Source organism: Nyctibius grandis, chromosome 4, assembly GCF_013368605.1.
Source record: "Nyctibius grandis isolate bNycGra1 chromosome 4, bNycGra1.pri, whole genome shotgun sequence".
NCBI lineage: Eukaryota > Metazoa > Chordata > Aves > Nyctibiiformes > Nyctibiidae > Nyctibius > Nyctibius grandis.
Window position 1 is genome coordinate 30,291,401 of NC_090661.1, and position 21,990 is coordinate 30,313,390.

Sequence of the window (21,990 nt, forward strand, 5' to 3'; positions counted from 1 at the left end):
TGCAATCCAAAGAATTTTAACATTGAAATGTAACCACAGGTGGTTTTAGTAGGATACAAACTGTGGATGCTGTACTGTTACATACACTGAGAAACTCAATACACCTTTACATTATTAAGCATGTTAAAAATTAGCCAGAGAAGGGGCAAAATAGAAAACATGGATTATGAATGGTTAAGTTCTGAGTGGAAAGCAATTAAACACATAATTGACTTTTTCACTAGTATATTTATGTATTCAAAATTAGTATGCTTGAAAACTCACTGATATTTCATAATAGGTGGTCTGGGAGTATAAAAATATCGTATTAAGATTTTGTACTTTCATCTTCCAATCTAATCTTCTCAAATTACTACAGAATAAGAAAAAAGAAATGCATGCATATGTTGAGTAGGTTTTACTTATTTTGAGAGATTTATCACATGCTGTAAACATCACCTGTTGGTCCTATTTTTATTAGTGTTTTCAATATTACTTTGGTTAATAAAACAGATACCTATGAAGAATTAGAGAGTTTCTACCATCTGTTAGTAACTGAGAAGTGAATGCTCCAGGAGAAACATAAAATAACTCATTTGGTCTGTGAAGTATCAGTGTGTTTTGTCTTTAGTTGAACATAGAGCATGGGTTACCTACAATGAACTTAATCAAAATAAGCTTATTTGTTTTTGGAAAGAAATAGTCTTGTGTACTCATATTGCTATGACCCAGGTTTGCATGGTTTTTAACCTCATGAGGCTATTTCTCAATGGGTTTTTTTTCAAATGAACAAGTAAAGCGTCTTAACCCTAGGGAACAAATCAGGCAGTGAGAGGCATGCAAGAGGAGCTGGAGGATCTTTGCTATCTATTGCAAAGTGCTTCTCTGTCTCTCCCCTCCTGGGAACAGTGACAGAAGTCCAGGTTAGGCAACCTCTCATCACAGCACATTTGGCCCAAATGGGCAGATTATGCCATGTATGTGCATATCAGCACTGGGTTTGGTGCAGAGCCAGTCCAAGAGAAATTACAGCTCAGGAGGCACAGATCCTCCTGCAGCAAATTGCCATGCAGAAGGATGTACTTGCTATAGCAAACCATCCCAGAGCTTCCAGGGACCTCTATAGGTCTGCATCTTTCCTGTCTTCTTCACAGATGGCACAAGGCTTACAGCAACAGTATAGGTAAAATAAATATTTGCTATCTCAAGAGGGAAAAAATATCATTCCTGGAGCAGTATATCCTCTTTAGGTGCTCTACCGCAAAACACAAAATCTTCCTTCTTGCACAGAAACCATGTAAAGCCGTTTCTCCCCCAACGTGGGTATCTCCTAATTCTGCAGGTGCTGAGCTTATGTGAGATCCAGCCAACACTGAGAGCAGATGGAGCTGTTGAATTCAAGGACCTGCACATCCTTGCTCTTGTTTTGAGGGGGCTTAAAGCCAGCAGAGTGTTGTTCTGTTCAGTTTGTATTTCTACCTATGCTACTACCACTCACACCAGGAGTGGGAAGAGGGATGGGTAGCCAAGAAGCAGTGAGGAAGCACACAGAGGAGCTCAGTGGCCAAGCAGTGGAGAACTACTTCAACACACTTTTGCTTTCTCGGTTGATCTGGTTACCCATGGCCTGTGCCTCCTCTGCCTCTGTCCAAAGCCACTTTTGGAGGTGATCTGTGCACTACAGGATGCCATACGACATGTGTCTGTCTTTCTCTAAACACTTGCCTACCGTGTGCCACAGTCCTGGTCAGAAACCCAGCCCACAGGCTGCTGCTTGCCTCACCACTACCTTGCAAACACAAAGCACAAGTAGTGTTAACAAAATATGCTTTTATTGTGGTCTGCCCTGAACATGTTAGACTTAAGCATTCCAAACTCTTTCTCAAGGCAACTAGCACCTCATCATCATCTTAGTAATTTCTTCCTCATGGCTGCCCATCTTCTGTACCATACAATGAATTGTACTGTCCTGTGTCATAGCTGAATTGCAATGAATTGCTGCAGTGAAATTCCTTGGATAAAAAAGTTTCTCTTCAGTGTCTTCGTTGTTCATCTGAGATGGCCATCAAGTGAGGTTGAGATGGAATCCTTTGAAGCCTGCTGGCCAATCGTAAGGGAGCTTCAGTTTCTTAGTGGGTTAAGGGGCACAAAAGCATCCTCCCTTGTCTGACATTATTTCCTTTTCTGCCTTTTCCGTGCCACTGCTGTCTGCAACGCCTGCATAATGAGGTCCTCATTATTCAGGATGTTGTATTCACCCAGCTGAACCAGACGGTCATACGCCTTCTCAGTGTATTGGAGTGAATAAGTTGAATAAGGGGAACAGCAGCCGTAGATATCAACCTCGCCATCTTCCATCTCTGACTCTGAGCGCTTCTGACCTAGGAGGAAGGGAAGACAAATTAATGCTGAGAGATGGGATTTACTCTGGTCATAAGCAAGTAAACTCTTAACAGAGCAGGGAAAGGAGATGTCTCTCCACAGAGAAAGTGGGGATTTTAAAATTCTTTTTTAAACAAATAATTCTTTTTCAGCCTGACAGCTTGGCTCAGTTGGATATCAGCTGCTTCACATGATGAGGGAAGAAAAATGGTGATTATTCCTTTTACGTGGGTCTACACTGCAGTTCTGAGCTGTGCCTGTGGCTCACATAGGTACATCAAAGTTATCTGCAAGCTAACTATCTTGGGGATTGAAACAGGACCACCATGACAGCAAATCTGACTTGCTAAAACAAGTAACTTTAAGTAGCAGAGAGGTTTCACGTACTGAAATGAGCCAACAGTGAAGTTTAAGTGTCGGAGTATTAAATATACTCCCTTTAATAGGCTGGCTGTGATGGCAACATTTTTTTGACATGCTTGATGACTTACCTGGTGCTTTGTATTTTTGGAAAGTATCATTAATTAGTGGGAAAAACAGCAGTACTGGCGCTCCTGGAGTCTCAGCACCATCAAAGAGGTAACACTCCTTCAGGTTTTTCCTGTCTTCTTCACTCAAGTCCACCCTGGGAAAAAGAATTCCCTGGTCTGAGCAGTACTTGCAGGTCTGGTCCAGAGCCTGGATCAATGAACAGAATAGTACTAAGACTTAAACAGGATTTCAGGGCTCAGGATTTCTTGGAGTCCAGTAACAAAGAGGATATTTTCCAACCTAGCTGTGTGAAAGCTCTGAAACCCCTATTGGAAAGCACTGTGTCAGTGGAGAGAAGGTTTTTGTTTTCCCTGAGTTCTAAGCACAAACCAGTTGTATCGTACAAGAAAACCAAATGAGAATATGTACAGCCTATAAATAAAGTATCACACTGCAGCATTAAACTAAAAATGCTAGCGGTTAGGACTTTTAGTAGGAGCAATATAGAAAGAACCTAAGTGTTAAAAACTTCCCAGGTATGCAGCTGTTGAAGAAGAAATAGAGATTGCTTCAATTTCTCTCACCTTTGTCTGGGATCCTGCACTGTAATTTAAGTGCAGGATGACATCCACCTTTCTCTCTGGTTTTAAAAGTGGCATGACGCTTGTATTGATGAAAAATCCTGTATCTATAAGAGACAGGAATTCCTCTGATTGTGTCAGTTGGTTGGGAAATGTGTCTAACACAGTATCTAAAAGGAAAGATATTTCTTGCTGTAAGTGCAATAGTGCAAACCTGGTTAGCCTGTTTTCCACTCCCACACCATGACCACAGAGCCCTAACTGCTGGGTACCGTCTTTGGGGAAGGGAGATTCGACATATTCCTTCTCTTCTGCCCTCCCAACTCCAGCCACATGCAGTTTTGGACCTGCAGTGACAACATTCATGAAGGGGGTTTCTTGTGCCTCCCCACTGAGCATGTCTTCAAACAGAGAAAGGGTGGACCACCATGAGGACCTGGTGCCCCTACCTCAGGAGCTGTGTGCCACCAGCAAACCATTGGCATGGAGCTCAACACCATGCCATCATACATTTCGGTGTGCTCCAACTGATCTAATAGTGATTCTGCCCAAACATTGCCTCTAACCTTGAAGAATGGGTTTAATATCAAATCTGGGATTTCGTTTTGTTCTACTTGTTTATTCTCCCCCCCAAGCACACAGTTCTTCTGTTACCTTTCCATCTGCAGAAGTGCTTGTTCTCCAAGTAGTCGTTATGCATCTGGAAGCCCTTTAGGAAGTTGTGCTCCTGGGCAACGCAGAGGCGGTCAGTGAGAGCACTGCGAAGAGCAGTGCCAAGGGGGCCAGGAGGGGTGAACAGGCGAGTCCTCAGCTCATGCAGCTTCAGTGGTTGGAGGGGTTCCTCCTCTGCACAGGGAAAGGCTGTTAAATTCTACCTACCTAGAGCAAGGTCATTCCCCAAAATCTCAAGGTAAGCAATAAAAATCAGTGTTTTCCTTATTTAAAAGGCCTAGGATGAAAAGACTTCATGAGCACAAGTGACCAAATGAAAAAGAAAATAAAATGCTACTCTTACCAGCCAAATATTATTTCCTTACACAGTCCAGACTTGGATAAAAAACAAGACCCAATATCATGCAGCAGTAAAATTCTGCACCAGACATACGCACACTTGTGGAACAGACTGAATGTAGGCTTTGGAAAAGGGTAACTGTTGTACTTATTTGTATTACAGTAGCTCCTACTTAATGAAGTGAAAGTCTTTTTGCTTTATTAATTATTTACAGATCAATCTTATTATTCCTGAACATTTTACTCATCTGCCAACATCAGTGTTGAGCCCTCAGTGAGCACATAGATCACAGGACTGGAGATTTTTATATTATCCAATTATGCTTTGCAGTATGAAACTTTGAATCCAGTTCCTTCCAGAAAGGCAAAGTGGCCTTTGAAGAAACACTCCAAAAAATGCCAAATATACCATGCACATCTCACATGGCAGATGAGTGTGATGGTTTATGTAACATTAACTCTATCTAACAATAAATACACAGTAAGGAAGAAGTATGATAATTTACCTATGTTGTCGATTTTGTCCCGGGTCCACCTGTGCCAGAAATCTTCTGATGAATGGGACAAATTCCAGATATATAACACATTCAATGAAAATAAACTACTCCACATGCCTGTAAAAGGAAAGAACTTTCTAACTAACTCAAACATTCACGCATCATAAATCACAAAACTGTTATAATGAGATGAAATTCATGAGTTTTATGCTTTTCTTTAGTTTGTTTTAAATGAATGACGTGTCATTTTTCTTTGGCTGCTGGTTTTTAAACCTTATTTTTGTATCCAGTTTTTGTCTTATGGTACTTAGGGCTGGATATATATTTTAACAAATGGTGAGATTTTTGTGAATTAATATGATTTAAGGAGCTTGGGTTTCCAGAAAAGAAACCAAGTATCACAAGGCTTGTATAAAAAGAAAGGATGAAATTTTACAATCTGAGAGATTTGATGGGGAATTATATTGATAAGGGTCTAACTACAATGTAATCTTACAGCCTCTGCATTTGTAGGCTTTCCTTTTTGAGAATAAGCCTGTTAACACACCGAGGTATCGGTTATGATCATGCATTTTTGAGCTTGAGAAATAATTTCTCTGGTTATCCTTTAGGCACAAGTTCTCACTGGTTTTTCGTTCAGGAAGTGCAAATGTATGCACGTCCAGCATAGGCTTGGGCTGAAATAGTACAGTGTCTCCCTCACTCTAAGTGAAGTGGCCAGTTGAAGAGAAGTTTGCATCTCGAACCAGTCACAAGTTGCCAACTTGTCTCTTCATCTGGAAAACAAGTATCCATACTCCACTTCAGTCAATAGCAAAAATGCTTCTGGATATGACTATGCTGCTTTCCCCCCAGGCTTGCCCTGGCAGTGTGGAAACTGGAGCCAAAGCAGACTTTCTGGAGTAGGGGGACCTGGTATGCTCAAACACACCCCAATGCAGTGGAGAATCAGCATGAAGGCTCGTGTAAACTGTCTATAGGAAGCACACAAATTACTGACTACCTGTGAGACAGGCGAGAGGCTCTGGACTTCACCCTTCTGGAGCAGCATGAGCAGAACCATGGATTCCCAGGGACCTGAATTTTATTGTTGGACTGGAAGCGATACTGTATTTTATTCAAAACTAGCATTAAAAATGAAAAAACTATTTGTCTGTCACTTTGAATTTTCTTTTTTTACAGTAAACTGAATCCATTATAGTAGTATTAATTCAGCAATGAGATATTTATCCTCTCTGGTGAAACTGCCCTGTCAGTCATGCACCAGTGCTTTATTAGTGCTTAGTTTATGTAGCTCACATTTAAAAAAAAAAAAAAAATTCAGAAGTTTTTAAGACAATTGCTTACCTTCTAAGAAGCAGATTCGGGATTCAGGGACCTTCTTCATCAATCGACCCATGAAGAACTCACTGCCAAAATCCTCAGTGTGAACAAAAGCTCCGTATTTTTGCAATCCCACCTCATAAGGGGTGAACTCCACCCATTCTGTGAGAAGGAACACAAAGTCGAGAACAATGTTTTACTAGAGCCCCTTAGCTGTAGGTAAAAATGATGTTGCTGTCATGGGAATGAAAGGAATTAAAAATTAAAAAAATTTCTGCAGTTAAGTCTAGTATTTCAGATCAATAGCAATGAGTTACAAGCATGGTACAAATGAAAACTAGTGAACGTGAAAAGTCTTTGGAATATTTTTAAGTCTATTGCATAGACAGTCAAACTTTTACCTGACCACAAGGACATTACACAAATACACATCAGCTGAGGTTCTGGTCTTTAAATGAGAGGGCTTTTTTTAGACTATCTGTATTGGGTTTGCATGGCAAGGTTGGGGCGGGGGGGCTACAGGGGTGGCTTCTGTGAGAAGTTGCTAGAAGCCTCACCTGTGTCTGATGGAGCCAATGCTAGCCGGCTCCAAGACAGACCCACCACTGGCCAAAGCTCAGCCCATTGACGAAGGTGGTAGCGCCTCTGTGAGAACATATTTAAGAAGGCGAAATAGTTGCTGTCCAACAGCAATAGCAGCAGAAGAGAGGAGTGAGAATATGTGAGAGAAACAACCTTGCAGACACCAAGGTCAGTGAAGGAGGGGGAAGAGGCGCTCCAGGCACCAGAGCAGAGATTCCCCTGCAGCCCGTGGTGAAGACCATGTTGAGGCAGGCTGTCCCCCTGCAGCCCATGGAGGTTAACGGTGGAGCAGATATCCATCTGCAGCCCATGAAGGACCCCACGCCAGAGCAGGTGGATGTGCCTGGAGGAGGCTGTGACCCCATGGGAAGTCTGCGCCGGAGCAAGTTTCTGGCAGGACCTGTGGCCCCATGGAGAGAAGAGCCCATCCTGGAGCAGGTTTGCTGGCAGCACTTGTGACCCCGTGAGGGACCCACGCTGGAGCAGTCTGTTCCTGAAGGACTGCGCCCCATAGAAGGGATCCACACTGGAGCAGTTCATGGAGAACTGCAGCCTGTGGGAAGGACTCACATTGGAGAAGTTCATGGAAAACTGTCTCCCATGGGAGGGACCCCATGCTGGAGCAGGGGAAGAGTGTGAGGAGTACCTTCCCTGCAGAGGAAGGAGCTGCAGAGACAACATATGATGAACTTACTGCAACTCCCATTCCCCATCCCCCTGTGCCACTGCGGGGGAGGAGGCAGAGAAAATCGGGAGTGAAGTTAAGCCCGGGAAGAAGGGAGGATTGGGGGGAAGGTCTTTTTAAGATTTGGTTTTATTTCTCATTATCCAACTCTGATTTGATTGGTAGTAAATTAAACTAATTTCCCCAAGTCGAGTCTGTTTTGCCCGTGACAGTAATTGGCGAGTGATCTCTCCCTGTCCTTATCTTGACCCGCGAGCCTTTCAGTATATTTTCTCTCCCCTGTCCAGCTGAGGAGGAGAGTGATAGAGTGGCTTTGGTGGGCACCTGGTGTCCAGCCAGGGTCAACCCACCATACCGTCTAAAAAAGACTCTCCCAGGATTTACCAGCTTAAATGTAAAGACAAATGACTCTCAGAAGTCTCATAATTACCTTTGAAATCCAGAGTGCTATAGTTGTTCTTGACGTTGACTGCAGTATAGATAGGCAATGGGTTCTGACCACGATCAATGGCCCGTTGCTGATCAGAGAGTCTATGGTTGTCTTTCTGTGATTCCAGAAATACGGTTACACTAAGACGAAAACTAACACAGGAACGTTTTCTCTGCATCTAAGCTTGTAGAGCAGAAAAATTTCTGCCTCTAATGTATAATGCGTGCTGGTCTTAAATTCTGAAATGCTCCATATTTTTCAAAATTCCTGTAAGCGTTCTGTTACTGAAATACCTGCAGGCATCCAATCTGATGTCAGATTAGTTCATGACCCATTAGGATGAAAACGTAAGGAAATGATGAAGAGCAGAAAGCAATACTTTTGGTATAAACCAGCTTAATGCATTATGCTGCAATTTTATGTAAGACCTCTCACATATTTCAAAAGTCTGCAGGTCCATTTGTTAATACCTCTCATGGGAATTAAGATAATGTCTGTAATTTTGCTATTCCTAGGTAAAATACTTGTAGAACATGCAAAAAAAAATCTTAATATATAATATTTTCTCAAAATGTTAATCTTGGAGTTTTCTCAGAAAAACATCCAAAATCTCACAAGCAAGAATGATGATTTCCACCATGGCTGGATATCTAAAAGAGTGCCACCAAATATTTTGTAAATGGCTGTGTATTTGCATACACACAGTCTTATAACGAACTACTTCTCTCAGAACAAACAGGAAAATGTCTTCTCCAGAAATTAATTTTCAGAAAATTGTAACCACTGTAAATGCTGCTTGATGATATACTGTACCCCATCATGCAGAAAAGATTCCAGGACAAGCCCCCAGAGATCTATAAAAGATGTTTTGCGGCCTTCTCTTTTCCGTTGACACAGCTGCTTTCTGTAATACTTCAAATACTCCAAGGAAAGGGAATTTACTTTGCATTTTGTCATATGTTTTCGAGCCTCACTGATTTGCTTGTTGAGATCCTTTTGTGACCAGTCAGCATCTCTGTACAAGTTTGACATGGTCCTAGGAAGAGGAAATACATATTGAAAAGGGAAAAAAACACGCTAAGGTTTGAAGTATGCAATGGCTACGTTTTATGTTTCTGTTTTAAGTTCTTGATTTGAAATTAAATAAAGGTTTCCTATCTTCAGTTCCTTAAGGAACTATCATGTTCCCTTTGAAGTCACACTCATTATCCCTGTCAAAATGGCTTGAGCAATTTTCCATAACCTCTTCTTAGAAAAACACTTGTTTTCATGCTGTTGCAAATTATGTGACTTTCCCCCATGAAAGTCACATTTACTTTAATCTGTAAATTTTGGAAGAAAATCAAAAAATAGGATGGATGAGAACGTATTATAGGTAGACTACTGCATGTCAGCCCCAGCCTACTTCAGTGCATCGATGTCATCACAAAGACTCAGGCCAAGAGCTGTCCAGTCCAACTTACCACGTAGTACCAGACAAGCCAGTCAGGTACGTGGCACAGTCCAAGACATTGAGTTTCTTGAGCCCCCGCAAACTGCCATACAGCGCAGTCAAAGATCTCATCCCTCCTCCCGTAGTCATGATGGCCACCACTGGGGTCTGTGCAACACACGAACAGAAACCGCTGGTGTCAGACAGAGGATTGCAGCAGACTGTGGCTCTCAGCAGAGACCTCCTATTACACAAAGCCTGACACCACCAGATGTTCCCAAATATAGACTTCTTTCCAAATTATTTCTATGGAAACATAAGCTACCATTTATTTTGTAAAGGAGAACAGGAATAAAAGTTACGACAATTTTTGCTTAGATAACTGACACTTGTCTCCAATGTGTTTAACACAGATGTTTGGTAAAAAAAAAAACACAAATGAAAAAGCATTAATTCAAATAAAAAAAAAGACAGTAAGAGAGAAAACATCAGTTGTAAAGGCAGGAATTAAAAAAAAATCTCACAGATCAAAGAGAGGAGGAAGGATTATCAACAAGGATAACAATGGTAGGGTAAAGACTGTGGAAGAAGCCATTTCTATATAAGGAATATCTAGCCTGGCTTGCAATGAAGGTGTAGCAGGAGAAGAGTTAAACTCAGGATTAGCAGCTGCAAACAACACAAATAGCAGGGTGAGATTAGAGGTATGGGGCAATATTGGAAGTGTACATAAGTTTAAATATGAGGAAAGACCCGGAAAAAAATTAACTGGGAAAAAAAAAGAGGTCATATTATGCTATTATGTCCCCACTGCTAAGCACTCTTTAGATGTTTTGAACTTTTGCCCTGCATACCTCATGGTCCAGCAGATCCTGTTCCAGCTGCAGGACCTTCTTCAGAGCAGGAGCGACATAATTCTGCCTTTTGCGTAGAAAGTCTTGCTCCTGCACACAGAGTTCAAACCCCAAACGCACATCAAGGTGGTCTGGGCTGGAGCAGAGATCATGAAAGAAGAATATTCTATTTTATTATTGGTAGACAAGCTCAGTTTCCAATACAAGGGAATAAACCAGATCCACAAAGTACCGCATTTACAGAAGGAGCCTTTCCTACACTCCCAAGCAGGTATACAATGCTGCATGAAAGAATGGTGGAAGGAGGGACTGCTAAATTTCTAAGCAGTTATCAAAAGAAGACCTAAAGAAGGACATTCCTGCAGATAATTTCTGATACATCTGCTGTTTGAATTCTCTCATACTTTAGCCTGCACTGAGAGCTGTAGGAAAAACTTCTCACATTTGTCTTGAAATAGGTGGCAAAGTTTACCTACTTCATGATCAGCAGTACCAGGTGATCAGCTGCACTCTTACGTAGTGTTAAAGAAAAGGTTAAAGACCATGCTGAGCATAAAACACATAGCTGTGCAAAGATAATTGGCTAGTAATATTATTTCTTCTGGTTTATGCATCTTTTTCATTATTCATGTCTCAATATGGATTATCTACATGTATCATTAATTTTACACATATAGCTTGCTTTCAGCTCATGTGAACTCCACATCACCTTGTCACACAACCTACTGTCCTACTGTGAGTGCTTCATCCCCAGTAAAGAGCAAAGGGTGAGACGAGTTCAGCTAAGTACGAGTTAGCATCCAAGAGTGGCCAAGGCACTTACCAGTCTTCCGCCTTCACATATAAATCAAATCCTTTATCCTGGAAAGCAAGAATGCAAACAGTGTAAGCATGACAACCTGCTTTATCACTCCTTCCCTGCAGTCCCAGGAGGAATTTTAGCTTGTGCCGTCCTAGCAATGCAGGTACAAATGGGGAGCTCCAGATAATCCAGCAGCATATGTGAATTGACTGCAGTGGCTTATTGTCAGGGAAATTGTTCAGTAATTCCCAATGTTTTCTAGTGAACGTAGCGTTCAGGGACAACTGCTGTTTACAGAGGAAAGTAATGATATTGTATACCTTACCCATCCCTACCAACATTACTTCTCCTAGGCAGCCAGCTAGGCTACAGCCACACTACTGCTCTACACAGCAGCATTTGCTCCTCCCTTTCCATGGCTTATACCCCACAACAGCCATGATCTGCGATCATTCATTCTATATGGATTATTTTTTTTAAACATGGATCTAAAAGTGCTTTGCAAAGCATGGTCAGCATCAGCAAGAAACTGGCGTTACCTCAGTTAGTTCAGGTGCCTCATTGGTGTTTGAGAAGGGGAAAAGCAGAGCCTCAAAATTTAGCATGAAGTAAGTTCAGGATGGAGTAACAAGATTCCCCATATTCCCACACCCATTCAAACAGAACAAGGCACAACCTGGCTTTATCGCCTAAAGACCCAACACTATTAGGTTGTGGCATTTTTGTCTGCAGGCTTTCATCATCACAAAGTACCCTGGTAATCATCAGGGGGATGCAGACTTCCACACTCAGGTTTCTCACGGAAAGCAGGCACTTTCTCCCACGGAAGAGCAGGCACTCACCTCTGCTAAGATCATGTTTTTTCCACTTGGAAAGGAATGAAGCACCACATTTGGAGACCCTGTATCATACATGTTGGAGTGCTAAAAAAATACAAATATATGCAAGAGTTTATATTGTAAGGAATGTTACTCTCTTTCCACAATGCAAATTAATGTTGCTATTTATGGTGCATGTTACATTACATGCCATTATTATGTTTTATAAAGTCCAGTTATAACATACAAAGGAGGGAGGTGGTTTCTTCCCCGGTAGCGTAACATCCAGCATTGGCTGCTTGTATCTGGCGTAGTGGAATTTGGCAGGAGAGGAGGAGCTGAAGACCAGATCAGATCCCAGCATAATGTCTTGGGTGCCCTCATAAGAGCCTTGCACTTTAAAGGAGAATTCTTTCTCTAAGGAAGGGACACAAAAGCAGACACAGAACAATTTTCTCATCAAAATTGCAAATGGAAGTTCTTACAGAGTCTATCACAAGGCTGTTCTCATGTTTTGGGATGTTTTTTATTTCACTCTTACATTAAGCCGATTAAGCTAATTGCCTCCATAATATTAGCATGTCATTATTCAAGAAGAGCTGATGGAGAAATAACCTTACTTGATACAGATTTCTTCTCCTTTTTCTTCTTCTTCTTCTTCTCAACCACCTGGACTTCCAAGCAGCAGATTTTGCGAGACTGTAAGAGACATGAGCAATAAAATACCTCATGGAAGGGAATTTTCCAGTCTGAGATTCTGTTTCCTAGTCTAAGCTCCTACTGATGATGATATGAATGCTATACAGGCAGTGCACTTCATCCTGAGGAAAATGTTTTGTCTCAACAGAAGGCATCTCTGAGAAACCAGACACAGCCAGGGCAAGACTGGGGGTGCAGCGTGGATGAACAAGGCTTGCAGAAGGAAGAAGGTAAGGGCAAAGTGAAAAACAGCACTCCCAGGATCCTGACAGAGGTGCAGAGGACTGATATAAACAAAAATAATGAGGAAGCAAAACTAATAAATGAGCAGATGGCATGGTCAGAAAGTCCCTACATAAAAAGTGCAGTTATGAATGCAGGAAATGACGTGTGCCTGGGATGAGACAAACCCTGGTGCTTTGGCAATACAGGAATTAGGGAGGAGTAATGTCCAAGGGAGAGTTCACTGCTCCACCAATGGCTCAGACCTACACCTCTTCCATGTGTTGCCTTTGCAACACCACAGGGACGCTGACATGGAGTATTTCCCTGATGTTCCAGCCTCAGCCTCTCCACAGGTGCCATCCACAAGGATGTGTTGTGAGGCAGATGATGAAGAGGGAAATCACAGCATTTCAGTGCTGGCCTTCTCTGTCAAAGGGTATGTTGGCCTGATGGCTGTGAGTCAAGTGAAACAAATGTGGCAACAGGACAAGAAAGATGACAAAACATAACACTCACCACTAGTACTCCATTAGTAATGATGGTTTCAGGAGGGCCTGAACTAGGAAACAGAAAGAAAAATACATTTTTAATAACTCGGTATAATTACAATATAATTCATGAGCCACACCTTTCTCCTGATTTTCCTCTTGCATATTTTTAGCTGTGCACTGGATTTGAAATAAAAGTCCCAGGAAACTCGCGGTACAGGTTTCCTCACTCTACTCTGTCAAGGGACAATTGTCATCATACCAGCTCATCCAGTCCTGGAGCTCAGCAAAATACCAAAGGTACTTCAAGGCCAAACTGTGTAGTGACATTATGCTGAGCCCCAAGGTAAGGCTGCAGATGGCATCACCGAATCCAGTTTTTGAAGAATTGCGGTTTGTTGGAGGACCAGACAGAAAGGGCTCTAGATCAGAAATCCAGTGCGTTATTCCATGTTATGCTTTGAAGGGAGGCGAACCCCCCCGCTGATCTCAAAGACAGCTACATAATAAAACAGAAGTTCTAGTATTCTGATCTTAAATAGTATTCATTACACTAGACAAAAAAATGGTTTTAGGGTGTTCTCCCTGTCTGCCTGAAGTTCACAGGAGGTCATCCTGGCACACACCATTCGTCAGACAGTTCTTAGCACAGATTCCTCAGGAAACCATGTTCATCATCAGCATTGTCAAGGAATGATGCACCCTGGACAATTAGACTAGATTATTTCATGCCTCTGAATTGCTGTGCTTTTTTTGTTGCAGATTATGTTGCGTTTCATGTTTACTCACATATTATCCAATGCAAATCCCACCTCTAGCTCCTCTTGTCTCTGGAAAATAAAGAAAGGAAAATGTTTTTGGCACTAGTCTACTGGCGGTTCTCATAATGCAAGTTCTCACTGTGGCAGGAGAGATATGCATGCACTGTTTGTGACTGGCAGAGCATTTAAAGTAGAGGCACCCACCACCTCGCATCTGTGTGTCTTGAGCCTCAAGATTCCTTATTGATAGGAAGTGTCTGAATGGCTTTGACTGCAGTTTTTAACAAAGAAAGTAGTTGGCTTGCCTGCTTCTGCTGGGGCACAAGGGACAGACCCAGGCAGAGATGCTGTCTCATACCAGGTCTGCCAGAAATGAGAAACAGAGTCTGCTGAGGGGGGCAGCCAAATCCCTCTGGTGTAAGGAGGGGAAATGGTGACAGACAAAGCAGCTGTGGAAGAGGACAATCTCTTTGTTTGACAACGTGTTGGGTGCATTGGGGCAGAGGTAAATCTGACATTAAAGCCTGGTCTGTGGGGTGGTGGTGAAGAGTGTAATCCAGAGGTAGAAGAAAGCACAGGAGAGAGGAAAACAAAGGTGGGGACAGAAGGGATGATGAACAGAGAAGTGAGATCCTGCTGTAGGTTACTTAGTTGCTCAAATTACCTATTGCATTAAAGACACCAAAAAGTTATTCATATAGGACAAAAAAAATTATGAAGGTCTGAAGAATATGAGCTCTAACTACTGTAGCTGTGCAAATGCAGTAATGAAAGGCTTGATATGGCACCTGTAGTCACCCAGACAGTAATGAGCTGGGTTACAACTAGCTGTATGTTTCTATTTTACCAAGGGCTAGTGGAAGTCTACACACTGCTCCTCTGGTATTTTGGAGAGAAAGAAATGTTCGAATAAAACATGTAAAGATAATGAACTCCAGAGTGGAGTTTGGGTGTGTATAGATAAGGTAATTAATCAACTGAATAGTGCAGGACAGATGCACAAGAGACTGGGAGGGAACTGGAAAAGGAGAGGGATGGACAGAACATACTGGGACATGGGATGTGTGACTTTCAGAGCCCCCCTGGACATTCAAAATAGGAATATTTCTTGTTGCCAAGCTGAGTGGCATGACTTAGACGCCTTATTTAAACATCCATGCCACGGTCCATAATTAGCAACTAGTCTCGTTTGACGCTTGGTTCTGATCCCAGAGTTATTACTTCCTAATTACTAGGTTAAGTAACAAGTCATGACAAAAAGTATCATGTATTGGGGTGGACACGCTCCTTGATCCTCGATGGGGGCAGGCTCAGCAAAGTGACAATTTTGCAAAAACACCTGAAGTTTGTGAGCCTCTGTGGCCAACACCAAACCTTTCAGTGTGCCTACAGATCCAGGTGTGAACATGCTTTCCCACATCAGAGTGAAAAACAGCTCTCTTTTATGTGGCTGAGCAGTTCATACACAAGAAGGAAAAAAAAAAGAAAGATTTTGCAAATAACATTTTAGACAGAAAAGCACACAAACGCATTCTTTCCAACCTATTCCATTTTTTATTTCAGACCTCACCTGTGAATCACACTTGAAGTGCATGAAGACTTGCTCTCCCAGGGAAAGTTTGGCTATATCGAAGTACACCGTGAAAAGGTGGTCATCTTGAGTAACCACATCCTTATCACAGAGCGCCAGCTCCAGCACATTCTGGGAAGGGAAGGACTTTAGAAATGTGTCACGTTTGACTCAAAGCAGGAGATCCCGGGGACAGCTGTTTTAGTCAGCTCTTGTGAGGAGTGGGAGGACGTAAAGAAAAAGAGCAGGAAGGAAAGGAGGTGGAGGGGAAATCAACTCCATGTAGGCATCTGCCTACGAGGAGGAATGAGAGGAAATCACAGACATCTCAAAAGTCATATTCTACCTGTGGCTGAGAGAGATATTTTGTCTTCCACGGCGTGGAAAACCATCATAAGGATATGTGTTATTCTCACATCTTTCTGCACCTTTCCTTGCCTCTTGAGAAAATTACTTATGTCCTCTTTGCAAAAGGATAAAACCTGGCAGTTGCTCCCTAGGTCATGGTTAACAGGGAAGTCCCAGCTCAGTACCTTGACCTGACTCTGGATCCTGAAGTAGAAGGTTTCATTCCAAACTGGATCTTTGCAATTCTTGATGGTTTTAGTCTGAAATTTGTCAGTTGAAGCAGTTGGCAGCCACAGGCTCACATAGCAATCAGTCTGGCTTACTGTATGTTAAAAAACACAGTCACATCTAAAATGAAGATTTGCTCTAGAAGAAAGAATGAACTGAACAACATGAAACTTTGCTTTCAAAGAGAAACACTATGATACATGATGACGTATTCGTTCAATATAAACATTACAATTTAGGTATTAGGAATGGAGAAGAAAGAAGGGGGACATGATTCTTCTCTGAATAAATGTGATTAAAGATGTAACAAATACATTAAAACCAAAGGGTTTTCTCCTCCTTCTATGTCATCAAGCAATAAGTTTAGCCCAGGATAAAATAATTTGGGACAACCACAGCACCCTTTATGTGCAAGAGTTAAGGAAACAAAGTGATATCTTCTATTTTAGCCAGAGAGAACATAAAAAAAAACCAACCCTAAAACACAGAAAAAAAAAAAAGCTTATTGATTTCTGCATAAATAAAGCTATAATCTTCTATTATATTTCAATTGCAGACCATCAGAAGTGAACCTGCAAAATGTAACAACACCTAACAAGGTTTTATCTGTGAAAGCCAGTACACAAGGAATCAGGGTATGGTAATTTGGATTACTTAGCCTTGAGAAAGCTTTGAGTACAAGCTAAATTTGAGATAAGGCTACTCCATTTTCAGTATTTACTCCATTATCCCAACCAATTTGTGTCCTCTGTTACATAAATATACTCCAGAGGAAAACACAGGAGATCTTTCCACATTTCTTGCTTTCAAGAGGCTGCAGAGCTTTCCCTGCTGCTTTTGGGGGTGCAGAGAAATATGTGCAATAGGTACAACTGTGTCCTTATAGAGTTACCTCTGCAAAGAACAGGGCTGATGCAAAGAAGAGCAACACGCTATGTTCATTGCTGGAACCAGCATGTCAGTGAGAGGACTTTTACCATCCATGGAGGAAATCTAGAAAGCACTTTTTCTTGGAGTAGGACTAGCTAATACCCCATGAAGGTTAAGAGGACCTTATAGAGCACTACAGATACTTACAGACATCTGCCTGGTGGATATTTCTTGCTCTTATTACTCTTATAGTCAGTAAGTAACACAGAGATGATTCTCTCTGCGGGGAAAAAAAAAAAAAACATGCAAAAGACAGGAATGAATGCTAAAGATAGACAGCATATTTAGAAGATAGAAATGATCAGGAGAGAGAAATACCCAAATCATGAACAACTTAGTTGCATTTTTCTGTGTGACTATGAAATGGCCAATACATTTATTTTCCTTCTAATATCTAAATCAAGTACTAGACTGAAAGACTTCTCCAATTTTATAGTGTGATATGTGGATTTGTATTATTATAGGGAATTTATTTTCTTTCTAACTAAAATCTTGCTGCACAAAGTGGTAGGATTCAGACTTAGCTTGGGAGAAAATTTACTTGTTAAATTTCCAAGGTAGAAAATTAAAAGCTGCCTTAGGCTTTGTGCAAGTGGTAATATTATCATTGTGAGAATCACCTCCCGTCCAGTCATTACACATGTTCAGTCTCCTGGGCTACGGGATATGATTTTCTCATATTCCTGCTCTCTTAAATGTACAGTAATCCCCAGAGTTAAACACTGACCTCTGATCCCCACGCTGCTTTTCATGTCAGAGGAAGAGATAGCTGCTTTGCACTTCTACCATGCTACTCCCTATGCATGTGTTTTTTATTTACAGGGACATAACTGCCCCTCTTGAGCTGAGCTCACCTCTGACTTTTTCTTGTGAGAAGTTTTTCTCTAGTTTTGAACCATGTAAACTCTTCATATCTGGAGTTTCTTCGCGCTGTTTTGCATAAGAATCACGAAGAGTTTTATGCCTGATAAGAAACTTCTGTTTGTTCCATTTGGCTTCCCTCTTTCTTATTATCCCATGTCTCCAACATTAAGGCCTCATGCTTGACTTCTTAGCCTCTCATATTGCTATTCTGGTCTCATGTTGGAGCCCAAACATAAGTCTGTATCCCTTCTCCTTTTACCATAAAATAAACAAATAAATACCATTAATCTCAATTTCCACCTAACCTTTTATTTCTACAGTCATGGAAAGGGGGAAAAGACACAATATGTTGGAACATAAATCTTCAGGAAAATTTCACTCCAAAAGTTCTAAAATACAAAAGGCATTTCGTGCAACTACAGGGCCATGGACAGGTAGTAACAGCACCTGCTCACTCCACATATACTGCAAAATGGCTATAAAAATACCATTGCCAGTCCCAAAGTGGCATTACCATGATGCTGACCTCATAGTCCCACTGAGAAGCAGACGTGACACAGGCACTGCAGGAAAGGAGAGCAGGACTTTTGCTCTAGTTGGCATGTCTGAGCAAAACAATTTGCTATGTGCTGTGTTAATAATGTGCCATGCTTACTGTGCATAAAAAGTGAAGCGCATCAGTATTCATAGGCTTGATAGAATATATATCTATGTGATGTCTCTCATAATGTTTAACCTGAGTGTATTAATGCATGCAGGTGGAGCTAATGAATATATGTTTTTGAGATTGGGGTCAGTTAGCAAGTAGGCTAATGAAGAAACATTAGCCTCCAAGTAACCAAAGCACCCTGTCCTAGGAAAAGGCACCAACAACATTCGTGATGTTCAGCTGCACAGCAGGTGACTGGGTGTGCAAATCAAGGACGTAAAACCACTGCTAGGAGTCCAGAGAGTAGCTGTGGATAAGACCATCAACACCACTTGTATTCGTGTCTAAAACCTAACTCCTAAGGCACAGAAATGAGATACAGGTGGAAAATATTCAGTAATTACAGAGCCAGTAACTGGTGCTGCCAGCGGCTGGCTTTGGAGATGGAATCTTCCTGGAAGGGCTCAACTCAGTTTCAGGGACTGGGTCCCCTAGAGCCACCCTCATGGCTTGTGGTGATCCCAAAGCAGAAGGGAGGGAGTGCAGATTGAACGAAATACTCAGGCATGCAGATGTGCCCTGTCATAACCAGGGAGCCTTGGCTTGGACATCACAGAGGTATAAATAACAAATAGCCAAAATCCCATCAACGGTATGAGTTTTGTCTAAAAAATCTGAGAGGTTTGGTTTGTTCTTGTGAACCTGCCATGATCCCTGCAGTGTAGAGTTTTATGTTTTAGGACATATTTTCTCATCTTTGGGTTTTCCATTCAACTAATCAACAGAAAGGGTTGGCTATTCCTTAAACTGTAAGCACAACACTTGTTGCTCAGCAGCTTAACTCAGCTTGAAACAGAACAAGAGAAAGTTCCTAATTATTACTAAATGGCCTCAAACTAGAGAGAACAAAGCCAAAAAATCATTTTCAGTATGTCTGGTCCTCTCATTTCCTAGAGGAAAGATTTCATATATGTCTGAAGTCTCCTGGAAAACAACTAGTTTTTTGTAGAGGCCAGAAGAAGGATTAATCCAGGAAATCAGGTGTTGAAAATCCACTTCAAGATTGTGCCATACTCCTTGTGGCAGTAAGTGGCACAATTTCACACCTATTACTACCTAAACTTGCAGTAAATTTGCCCTTGTGCTTTAGCAAGACATATGTAGCAGAAAGCCTGTTCAAACCCATCCTTTTAAAGATATTAGTCTTGTTAAAACAGGGTTCATTTCCCATGTGCCAAAGATAGAAAACAGCACTAGGACTTTAACATGAAGCAAGATTGCGTAAGTGAAGTAATAAAAATGATAAGCACGACTGTGTTTCACGGAGGGAGCTGGATGGGTTATGGTAGCTAATTAGACTCCTTGGCAGATGCTGAACACTATCTGTTCTCAGCTGGGCTCCACCCAGCAGGAAAGTCTCTTTCACAGTTTTCTTTGGAAATTTTCCTTTGTGGTACCTTTGTAACAGGAGTCTGCTCTTCCCCGTCAGGATTCAGCCACATAATTCCTTCTCCTAGCCGAGCGGTTCGAGTGATCAGCTCCTGCAACAAGAAGGGCCAATGTCACCCCTGGAAAAACCATCCTGCCTCTTAAAAGCAATCCTCATCGGGAACTGAGAACCACAGAAGAGCACTGAAGGGGAGCCCATGGTCAGTACTGGCCGTAGAGCCGCGGCAGGTACAGGTGTTCTCTGGTGCCCCTGCCTGCGCCATGCTCGCCCCAGTAAGCCTGAGCAGAGGCGTAGCAGCCAGTTAAGGTCCACCCTTTGCATGACACATGGAGAGGGAAGGCAGCTCCGGGTCCCAACTGTTAAAGGAACAGCAAACCTGTCTCCCATAAACATAACCTGTCATTAGTGTTTCACCTTGAAACACATCTCTATGCTATTTAATACTTATTCTAAAGTTGCATATATCATATTTCTAAATGAAGAAACCCCCCAAATATACAAAAATGCTCCCTCTGTAAATAAAATCTTACTTCCCTAGTAGTTTTCCCTTGCTTTAATTTTTAAAATTTTGATATTGAGTTCTTGAAGCACTGACTTTCTTCTTCCTGTGCATTTATAGACAATGGCAGGTCAAGAAAGTGGTCCCATCTTTGCACTAGAAGTGCAGCATAACCAGCTGAGATCCCAGACAGCTTGCTTTGCTCTGCCCCCTTCTCACCTGAGACAAAACACCATCTTGCTCCATTGTGGTCTCTGTCATGAACACGTCCCGTGTTATCTGCAGCAATGCAATTTCACATCTCCCAGCTTCCACAGACACCAATAGCTTAAATGTCTCATATGCGGGTGAGCAAGTGTTTTATAAACTGACTCAGAGCCCCACCTCTGCCTGATTTCTTAAACCCCTCCCGTCTTCTTATGCTAAGAAATTGAATCCTGTGGTCAAATAAGTAGGAAAAAATACCTGTACAATAGCCTGTACAGTAGCTGGAAGTATGCTGTTTGAGTCACTTTGCCCAATACTGACTAATGGCAGAGTTATAACTACTGGTAAGGGAAGGATGCCCTTTTATCTGAGCACTAACTTTTCACTTAGCAAGACATCAAAGCCTACAGAAATACATACTCTGCAATAAGATGCAGCAACAGTATATTAATTGGATTTAAGTTTTCTGTGGTAGTAAGCAGATAGGATAAAACAGCTAATGAAAAAAAAAATAGAGGGACAACACTACTGCTCTTAGACTAAACTGGTTCTTGCAAAAGCCAGTTTAAGGGTTTCTGTACCTCATGTTCCAGCAATCCCAGGTCTAGGTGTGCAGAGCAGACCCACTCATATGGTGGTTTATATCTACTCAGCCTTGGTCCATCAGGGCTAAGCCTCTCCTCAAATCAGTATATTCTTCTCCACTTCTTTCCTATGGCTTGTTATTATTATTTTTTTTTTTGGATGAAGACTCCTGAAGCAATGACTTTCCTTAGCTTAGCTTCACCCCCTGTGAATACTTCTGCACCACTTTTCAGCTCAGACTGACTCTGGCTATAATCCAACTGCATTTAAGCACCCATGTCTGACCCAATGAACCCTGCCAGCCAGAGACAAAACCCCATGAAACCTGCCAGCCAGAGACAAAACCCAATGAAACCTGCCAGCCAGAGGCAAAATTCAGCACCAACTGCATGCCGCCCTCTGCACTGTCCTCAGCACACCTGCAAAGCCACCACCACAGCAGGACACCTGCAGATGCCCCTGCAAGCACCCAGCTGACCCCTATGCCATCAAAACCAGCACGGCTCCCTACTCACTGGAACAGGATTAAAAAGGGTTGTCAAAGACTGTTGTATCTTCAGCAGGTCAAAACAGATCAAAACCACTGAGGGAAGGGAATCCTTTGGCTTCTCTGCTCTCCTGATATATTGTCTACGAGCAA

The 21,990-nt window shown here is 42.0% G+C and overlaps 1 protein-coding gene across 1 annotated transcript; it reads right to left on the reverse strand.

Moving 5' to 3' along the window:
- Window positions 1-2,151: 2,151 nt before the first annotated feature.
- Window positions 2,152-20,819, reverse strand: LOC137662219 (cytosolic phospholipase A2 epsilon-like). Its single transcript, XM_068398376.1, has 21 exons — window positions 20,778-20,819; window positions 20,067-20,150; window positions 17,244-17,316; window positions 16,124-16,260; window positions 15,591-15,722; window positions 14,049-14,089; window positions 13,288-13,330; window positions 12,468-12,546; window positions 12,095-12,264; window positions 11,872-11,952; window positions 11,051-11,088; window positions 10,228-10,363; window positions 9,405-9,541; window positions 8,755-8,977; window positions 7,942-8,056; window positions 6,269-6,406; window positions 4,931-5,038; window positions 4,068-4,259; window positions 3,417-3,583; window positions 2,853-3,039; window positions 2,152-2,360 (listed from the first exon to the last, which is right to left on the reverse strand). The coding sequence occupies exons 1-21, from the start codon at window positions 20,817-20,819 to the stop codon at window positions 2,152-2,154; spliced, it is 2,532 nt and encodes an 843-aa protein (XP_068254477.1).
- Window positions 20,820-21,990: the final 1,171 nt, after the last annotated feature.